This window comes from Platichthys flesus, chromosome 21, assembly GCF_949316205.1.
Source record: "Platichthys flesus chromosome 21, fPlaFle2.1, whole genome shotgun sequence".
Taxonomy (NCBI): Eukaryota; Metazoa; Chordata; class Actinopteri; order Pleuronectiformes; family Pleuronectidae; genus Platichthys; species Platichthys flesus.
In genome coordinates this window covers 130,001-140,000 of record NC_084965.1, presented here as the reverse complement: position 1 = coordinate 140,000, position 10,000 = coordinate 130,001, and the positions used below count along the sequence as shown (strand labels likewise).

The following is a 10,000-nucleotide window of genomic DNA, read 5'->3' as shown; positions in this document are numbered from 1 at the left end:
AGGGAGAGACAGAGAGAGAGAGTGAGACAGAGAGACAGAGAGACAGAGAGAGAGAAAGACAGAGACAGAGACAGAGACAGAGACAGAGACAGAGACAGAGAGACAGAGCGACAGAGAGAAAGAGAGAAAGAAAGACAGAGACAGAGACAGAGACAGAGACAGATAGACAGACAGAGAGAGACAGAGAGACAGAGACAGAGACAGAGAGAGAGAGAGAGAGAGAGACAGAGCGACAGAGAGACAGAGAGAAAGAAAGACAGAGACAGAGACAGAGACAGAGACAGAGACAGACAGAGAGAGACAGAGACAGCGAGAGAGAGCGAGGGTCTTTACAGCAGCAGTGTCTCTCGCTCAGATGTCCCACTGTGAGGTCAGAGCAACACAATCCATCACACAGCTGGAGGAACCCACCAAGACCAATAAGACTGTGCAGACTGAGATATAAATTAACCTGCTCCTCCGAGAGGAGAGGGAGGAGGAGAGAGAGGGAGGGGGGAGGAAGGAGGAGAGAGGAAGCAGAGGATAAAACTTATAAACATAGGAGGGAAGGAAAGGAGACAAATAAATGAGGAGAGGAAGTATAGAGACAAACCTAAAGATGAAGGGAGGAGGAAGGTAAAGGTGGAGGTACCATGAGGTCATAGAGACGTTAAATTTATGTCCACTAGATGAAGCAGTTCACACACACACACACACACACACACAGGTGAGGAGATCAAGTGACGTCATGTTAATAAAACAGTAAACCCATGAACCCAAACAGACACCAGATCAGATGAAGACATGACAGGAAGCTGAGGTGCGTTTGATTTGTCTCCCGTGACGTCTCAACGCTTCCTTCACTTGACTTCAGGTAGAAATATACGTTCCATCAAACTGTGATTGTCATGTGACTCCTCACATGACAATATTCTGCTGAATCAGTTTCACACATTTGACTAAAATTCAGACATCGTTTGAAACTTTGTGAAAACTCCTGGTTCTCACGTTGTACCAGAAGGAGGCCGGACTTCACAGATGATCAGTTCCACCGGCTGGAGGGAACTTCTCTTCCCAAACGAGTGGACGAGCTGCTGACGACGGGTTCATGACTCACAGGTTGTGAGTTATTTAAAGAACCCACCAGTGCAGACACGTTCACTCAACAATACACAATACCAACGCCTCTATGAGGCCACTGAGTGAGCGTGAGCTCACAGACATGAGCTGGAGGTTCTTCTTCTTCAAAGGAAAACTGACGAGTCACACACACACACACAGAAACACACACACTTCCCCCGCAGTCATGATGTCACCACAGCAAAGGGTGAATCCCAGACGTCTGATTGGTCTGTAGCTCTACGTCTTCTCTGTTTCCTCTACACTCAGCTGTGACTCTGTTCTCTGGCTCCTCCGGTATCCGACCACATGTTGGAGAGAGACAGGAACTCATACGGTCATATAGCAAACAGAACTAAAGAACCCTTTAGAAACTGATCAGACATTCTTCAATACTTAATCAAATCTATGCATGTTCCCCTATAGAAGCTACTAGAACCACTGCAGAACATCTGTGAAAGCAGCAAACCTTCTTTAGAACCTGTAAACCTTTGAGAACCTTAAACTGCTGGGGTTCTCTTCTCAGTTCGAATCCTGTCTTTGTTTCTTTTTTAAAGTCTTATTGACAGTTGAACCTTATGATGTGAGATGATCCCCTTAGAACCTCAGAACCTGGTGAACTCTGAAGAACCTCATGATGACTCAGCCTCAGAATCCTTTTGGAACAACTCTTTAAAAACGGATTAAATTCAGAAGATATCCAACAGGTTTAAATCCTGGTTTAATCCAGAACGTTCCATTAAGGACCTGTTGTTACTTCATCTCTCCACGATGGAGACGATGAAGAAAGACTTGACGTGTGACTCAGCAGCTCAACTTAAACAAACACAATGATCGACTCCGTCTGCGTCCAGCAGGAATGACGGGGCTGATGGGAAATGAAGTGAGACGAACGTCTGGAGAAGATGCTGAGGCGTTTTCAGGATGAAGATGGTGACAAAGAAGAAGATGATCTCCTTATAAGGTCATGCTTGTTTGTGGTTTTTATCTTGATGTCCTCTGTGAAGACAGACGAACGGTTGGGTGGAGAAAAGTCAGGACAGACTTTGTCTCAGTTCACAAAGTAAATGTTAAACTCCTTGAAGAAGTAACAGCTGATGAACTGATGAATCCTTACGAACACGTTCACCTCATCACACTGAGCACGACACAAACAACAACACTTTAACGTTGTGTCGGCTCGAGACAAACTGTGGACGTGGACCAGAAGAACGTCAGAACCTTGATCTTTAAAAACTGAAAAACAAAGGAATTGGTTAGGGTTCGAAGATGAAGAAGAAGAAGAAGAAGGAGAAGGAGAAGAAGATATAATGTTGACTGGAGATGAACAGCAGACAGACTGGTAGACTGCTGGAGGGATAGACAGACAGATAGACCTATAGACAGGGGGATAGAGAGACAGACAGGAGAGTCACAGGCGAAGAACAAGTCATCCAAGATTTTCCCCTCAACACGTAACTCATTCACAGACGGAGGGAGGGAGGGAGGGATGAAGGAATCCCAGCTTTGCTCCATTAACAGTGGAACAGAGGGAGGAACTCAGGGAGGGGAGGAATGAATCAAGAGAGAGAGAGAGAGCGGAGGGAGGGAGGAGGGTGAAGGTAAAAGTTGGAAGTGCTATGAGTCACGGAGCGAGATGGGAGGAGACTGGAGTCGAAGAGAGAGAGAGGGAGAGAGGGATGGAGTGAGGTATAATTATGGTAGGAGGCTGCCAGGGCGAGAGAGAGGAGAGAGAAGGGGAGGGAAGGAAAGAAAGACGAGAGCGAGAAGAGAGAGAGTCCAACCCACTCCGGTAAAACCATTCAACTGGTGAGCGAGGGAATGCATTCGCCACAGAGAGGGAGAGAGAGGAAAAGAGGTAAAGAGAGAGAGAGGAACTCCCTGCGTCTGGGATAACTTAGTGAACACACTCTGCAGCGACTCCATCTCCGTCCTCTTGCTCTCCACCGTTTGTTCCTTCTCTGCTTTTTCACCATCCATTCATCACCTCTGAGTTTCTCCTCCTCTTCTTCTTCTTCTTGTTTTGTTTTTTCTTTCTTTCTTTCTCTCTTGTGACGCCTCCACATTTTCCAGCCATCTGTCCCTAAAGATAAGGATTACTCATTTCCCTGGCCCTTGTTTTTTCTTTGTTGATCTCCTCTCTCGCTCCTTCACAGATTTTCTTTTCCCTCCGTTTTCGCAGGTGGACTCTGAGCTGAACTTTGCAGCTTCCGAACTTCTGAGAGAGCGAGTGAGCGAGGGACGGAGGACGAGGACACCAGAGAGATTTTGATTTCTTTAACCCGTTTTTCTTCTGGCCAAAAACTTTCTTTGTCGCTCTGTCTGCATCACCAGCTCTGACCCAACAGCCAATCAGGCATCTCCCTTCATCATGTCCGTCTTACCTCTGCTCAGCTGGACCGTCCTGGTCCTGGTCCTGGTCCTGGTCCTGGTGCAGAGCGGCAGCTCGTCTCTGGAGACGGCGTCTGAACCTCATCCCCCGCCGCTTTCTCTGACCGTCCATCCTCACCACCAGCCCCTGCCGGAGGCTGCGCCCAGCTCCCACTGCCCCTCCTGCGCCCTGGCCAGGATGAGGAGGAACGAGGGGGGCACGGCGGGGGAGGAAGAGGAGGAGGCTCAGCCAGACGTGGTTGAAGCGGTGAAGAGGCACATCCTGAACATGTTGCATCTCCAGGCACGGCCCAACATCACCCGGCCCGTGCCGCGCGGCGCTCTCCTCAACGCTCTGCGCAAGCTTCACGTGGGGCGAGTGGCGGAAGACGGCAGCGTGCAGATCGAGGGGGAGGAGGAGGCTCGAGGGCGGGGAGGCCGGGGAGGAGGTGGAGGAGGTGGAGGAGGAGCAGCGGTGGATGGAGGAGATGATCCACAGGAGACGACAGAGATCATCACCTTCGCAGAGGCCGGTGAGTGTGTGTGTGTGTTTCAGCATCTTTTGACATTGAGACATGTAAAACTTTTCTATGTAAGACAAAGACACTTTGTGTCGACAGTCATGATGTCAACACATTTTTGTGTATTTGTGGTTGGCTCACAAACTAGAGTTTTTTTAAAGCTCTTCATGTCAATGATTGTCCTCAAACCTAAATGTGTGTGTGGGCCATAAGAGAAGAATCTGCTTGTTGAACACGATCAGTGTCACCTGTAACTCCACCTTCTAACCAACACACTCACACACACACTCACACACTCACTCACGCACATTCACTCACGCACATTCACACACACCTCTGTAATAGCCTCTGCTGTTTCCAAAGAATACCTCATAATCTACTTAAAGTCAGAGCAGATTTGTGCGTGTGTGTGTGTATGATTGTGCATGAGTGAGTGTGTGTGTGTATATGTGTATGAGTGTGTGTGAGTGTGTGTATATATGTGTACGTGTATGTGTATGTGTGTGTGTGTATGAGTGTGTGTGTATGAGTGAATGTTTGTGTGTGTGTGTGTGTATGAGTGTGTGTGAGTGTGTGTATGCATATGTATATGTATATGTGTATGTGTATGTGTGTGTGTGTGTGTGTGTGTGTGTGTATGTGTGTGTGTGTGTGTGTGTGTGTGTGTATGTATGAGTGTGTCTGTGTGTTTATGAGTGTGTGTGTGAGTGTGTGTATGCATATGTACATGTGTATGTGTATGTGTGTATATGAGTCTGTGTATGTGTATGTGTATGTGTGTGTGTGTGTGAATGTGTCTGAGTGTGTGTGTGTGAATGTGTGTGTGTGAGTGTGTATGAGTGTGTGTGAGTGTGAGTGTGTGCACTGGAACACTTGTCTGACAGACGGTAGCCACAGAGAGGAGTCCGAGGGACAGAGAGAGAGAGAGAGAGAGGGGGGGGGGGGGGGGTTCGGTGGCGCTGTGCGAGTCGTCCTCTCCGTCACGGTGGCAGCTCGGTGTTCACACATCCTTACGTGCTTCAGCCCTAACTCGGACTCGGACTCGACCACACAGCAGGACGATGTTTCACCACTGCAGAGAAGTGACTTCATCCTATATATATTTATATATAAATTTATATATATATATATATAAATTTATATATATATATAAATATATATATAAATTTATATATATTTATAAATATATATATAAATTTATATATATTTATATATAAATTTATATATATATTTACTTATATATATAAATATATCTATCTACAGTGCATATAAAACTCATCAGTGATGTAAGATGTCATCTGACGTTTGATATTTGACAGACTGACCACAGTCTTTCACAGTGAATAGAAAGAAAACACTAATCTAGTGGATGAGTCCGTGGAGTCTTCTGACAGAACCAGATTCTGGTAGCGCTGCTCGAGCTCCCTGATTGGTCGCCTGGTCCGCGCCGGCAGACCGTGAGTGTTGTTGTGTGAAAGAAAATCATCTGTTCGTATCTTTATCTCTTTTAACCCAAACCTATAAAACATGAATTAACACAATCATTTGTCCAAAGTTAAACGTCTCTGCTACCAACAGGTCTACACAACTCAAACTAACACAACAAACCGAAAACTGATTCTGGATTTTTAAGCCACTAGGGGGCAGAAAGACTCCAAACCACCATGTTAAACGTCATTAATGCTCAATAACAGAGTTATTCATACTCTGCGTTCATTATGTTCATATTGTCTCGAGGCTGAAAAGTTCAGCAGAGTTTAAGTTAAAAAAAGATGCTGCTGTTTACGTCGGAGGAAGAAACGACCGCTGTGAGAATTCTTTGCACCAGTCGCTCGGGGCTTTGTTTGGAGGAAGTGATGCGTTCAGGGACCTCAGTAATTATTTTGGGCGACAGAGATGTGAGTAAGGGATCGGAGGGACGACTGAATTCTTGGCGTAGACGAAGTGTCAACCTCCGTTTAGCAGCGCCGACACAATATCTATCTGTCCATCCATTGGACTGTTCCGCCTCACCCCCCCTCCCTGCCCCCCCTCCCCACCACAACCACACAAACACACACACACCCTCCACAAACACACAGAGGACAATTAGGCTAATTGAACTTAATTGAACACATCATTAGCAGCATTCCACAATCCACTTCCATCCGCCTCGCTCTCGCTCGAGCTAACCTCGATCTCCCCTTCAGACCGAATAAACCCGTCTTTGTTGGATCTGTTGCCGCCTCCGTCTGGGGATTCAAACCAGCAACTCATCTGACAAGCTCTGGGGTGCGGTTCACTGACCCCCGACAACTGAGAGGAAACAGCCAATCAAACCCGTGGACAGAAAAGACAAAGAAAGACGAAAACGTTGTCTGATATTAAAATAAACAACAATTAGCATATTTCCTTTCTCTGTTTTCTTTCTCCTGCACTCGTTTTTCTTTCTCTTCCTCTCTTTCCTCTGATCGTCTTTTTCTTGGCATCGACTCCCCTCCTCCTCTCTCTTTATTCTCTCTGATGCTGTTCCTATTTTCTAAATATCGGTCACTTCTCTCCAACTTCTAAAGGCTCCCTCTTCTTATTGGTATGTGACGTGGCTTTAGCGTGTTAATAGCGTGTTTACAGTCGTGTCCGAATCTCTATAACGCTGCTGGTTTGAATCCCCGGTGGCTTGTTTTGGTGGACATCGTTTGGCTTCACTTGACGGCAGCCAAAGATGTTCTATGTCTGAGGAGATGAGTCACTTGATAGTAAATAACTCCAGATTGAGTCCAGAGCTGAAACACGATGTGACTGAAGAGATGAAGAGGCTGTGAATGTGACTTAGCTTTAAAAACACATCAGTGAGTCACTGTTACACTGCACTATGTTCCTTCATCACTGTGAACACACACACACACACACACACACCATCCTGCTGCCTCACTGAAACAACAAATGTGGATGATATTATATATATATATGTATATGTATATGATTTGGCAGCATAGGCAGCCAGGCACTAGGGAAGCTTCGTGTACCTTTTTCACTGGAACAAGAGAAACAGCCTTATCGCCTGATAAGATTTCCCCTTGTTTTCTGTTAATAAATAACTAATGAAGGTTGTGATATTGAAAAAGTTCAAAGTATTGAACATTAAGAATCCTTTGATCTGCAGTGATTTGAATGCTGTCACGTTGAACCTCTTCCTAACTGAGTGAATGTTCCAGAGCTTTTTCAGTTGTGTTACTGAAACTTGTTGCTCAAATATCGGTGAAGTTTGTGTCTTCAATACTTGACGTGAATCCAACTTCACTGAAACAAGGTCAGAGTGAGACATCGCTGCGTCTATGTCCTCTCTGCTATGAGGAACATCCGGAATCAGGGAGGACAGGACGGCATTGATGGTCCAGTTCAAACGGGGGGGGGGGGGGCTGTCCCTGAATGACTCAACGCCTTGGTCTCACAGTGAAGCTGGTCGGACTGCGAGTGTGACACAGCAGGAAACAGCTGGTTGTTAAATGTTGTGGAGGAACAGTCCTGATGAGAAGAGGAGCTTCTTCTTCTCCTCCTTCACGAGGGAAGTTCTCACCCTCCATCACGCCACCGCCTCAGTTCTCTGTTTCATTAGATCCTCACTCAATAGATCTCTCTGCACATTTAAAACGTGCAACGTGCTTCATGGAGGTGTAAGGCTGCAGACCTGGGAGCTGTGATCACGTGGATCCAGAATGAAGAGTTCAGATGAATCTTGGAGTGTGGGCCCGGTGGAGGAGACGCTCTGTGTCAGCGAGCTTTGTGCAGTGTTGGTTGGACCACGTGATGATGAGTTCATCGTTAGAATCAATGGCAGCTTCTCTGGTGAAGTGAGTTTAGGATTCGTCTTTGTGCAGAAAAGTGTCTGGATGATGTCAGGCTTTGATTCCAGACCGAATCAAAGTCAGAACTTCTGGTCCGAATCTCCAGACGTGTCAGGAGTTCGTCTGCAAGCGGCGAGCTGAAGCAGCCGGGACATTTGACTGAAAGGCTCATCTGTTCTCTCATTATAAATAAACTGGCCTGGGAACCCAGACGGACAGAGAGAGTTAGGAGCTGGCACTTCAACTTCAATTTAGCTCAAAACTTTGTTGTCCTGAGAGAGAAATCTGTCTTTGTTGACAAGGTCTGAAAATGAAAACATGCCATAAAATCACTGTGTTGAAAACAGAGGAAAGTGGAGCTGAGGTCCTCACTCCCACTTGTTCATGTGATTTCAGGTTTGAATTTAAACTTCACAGTTCAGTTTTATTAACAGCTGCAGCATGCGACAGAAACATCTTCACGACTTGAGCTGTTACAACAAACTGTTTCACTTCATCGTCTCTTTAAATTACCACCGAATATTCTCTGTACTAATCACAGTGTGGAAAATATATCAAAGACCATGTTTCACACACTGGTTCCACACGTCACAAGGTCCTCAGTGAAAATAGAGAAACAAGCTTCCTCATGTAGAGGTTAGGACCAACCCTAACCCTAACCCTGACCCTGACCCTGACCCTGACCCTAACCCTAACCCTAACCCTAAGTGGAACATGGTTACTTATTATTATCATGATAATGTTTTATCTTGGATTCCAAGTCTGACTTCAGTTTTCATGTCAGAATCTTCTTCCTCTTTCTGACACAAATATAACGAAAAATTAAAAATTAAAAATTTCTTCAAACGTAAAAAAGACTTTGAAAGTGATCAAGCAACTCGTGGTCACGACTCGGCAGCGGCAGCGTTTGATTCTGAGATATTTGATCCTCGTTTCTGGAGACGTGACCTCATGAATATTTAGCAGAAGGATTCACAGCTAGCAGAGATACGCAGAGATAGTCTCACGTCCTGAACTGCTTAGTGTGTTTACCAACACAGAGACACGTGCTGCCAATCAGGCGAGAGGGCGTCGACTCTCTGGAGCCGGTTTCTGTCCGGATCCACTTTCTTCGAGATCCTAAAGTGGAACGACATCACGTGAACTCTTCTGTAACATCCTGGTTTTTGTCGCCCTTTTAAACTCCTGCAGGTTGATTCTTAAACACAGACGTTTCAAACAAGTAGTGTGTGTGTGTATATGTGTGTGTGTATCTGTGTGTGTGTGTCTGTGGGGAGGGGGTGGACCCAGCCCACTGATCCCTCCTAATGTAAACTAAAGTGACAGAAGAAAAGGCGGACTGATCCTTTTAATGGAAAAGAGGAATAAAGAAAGACAACAAGCTTAATCCTGCGGTGAACTGGTGAAACATATTCACCATCAATCAGTAAAAGGCCTAAACGGCACAAATATAAAGTCTCATTATCATAAAGACAACTACATAAATTAAAACCGTGGAATAAATTTATGATGCCCCATTTTCAACGGTGGATTGTGTCACACTTGGTGCTGTAGTTATGAGTTGTGGCTTATATACAAACGTAAGATCTATATAGTTAAAAGAAGTAATGAAAAGTTGAGAAATATTTAGTTCATGTTTCTACATTGAGAATATTATAAGTTTTTATTATTTAAAAAAACCTTTCCAGGTTTTTAGTGTTTATCCAATCTATAAAAGTTTCAGAACTTTTATAATTTATAATAGTTTATTGACTTAAAGAACGTTTTAGCTGAAGCTGTTTTAGAGACATGTAGTATTAGAAGATTCTCCAGGAAATGACATCAAAGGAAGTAAAATACAGACTTCTCTAGTGCTCAGAGAGAGTTCAGACTTTTTATTCAATCGTTTGTCCTGAGAAATTAAGAAAATACATATCTACTCACACTTTGATCTGGTTTCTTCTGGTGTCACTTTGTAGTCTAGGGTCTGAAGAAGTTTGTTGTCATCACCTAGGTGGGCGGAGTCTACATACACTTGACTTTCATTGGTTTGTAGACGGTGTCTGAAGTGGGCCTGTTATCAGCGTGTGTGTGTGTATGGGGGGGGGGGTCGTCTTCCTGTTTGAATGGAGGAAGCGCTTCATGTGGTTGCCATGGTAACGTTATGGTGGTATTAAATGGTTGTGTATTTTTAAATCTCTTTTCTAG

The 10,000-nt window shown here is 45.0% G+C and overlaps 1 protein-coding gene across 1 annotated transcript in view; it reads left to right on the top strand.

Annotated features, from left to right (window-relative positions):
- Window positions 1-3,286: 3,286 nt before the first annotated feature.
- The window catches only part of inhbaa (inhibin subunit beta Aa), a 13,436-nt gene continuing 6,722 nt past the window's right edge, over window positions 3,287-10,000 (top strand). The window contains exon 1 of the mRNA XM_062379663.1: window positions 3,287-4,001. Within this exon, the coding sequence (XP_062235647.1) occupies window positions 3,470-4,001 (532 nt within the window). The 5' untranslated portion in view covers window positions 3,287-3,469. The remainder of the gene's footprint in view (window positions 4,002-10,000) is intronic.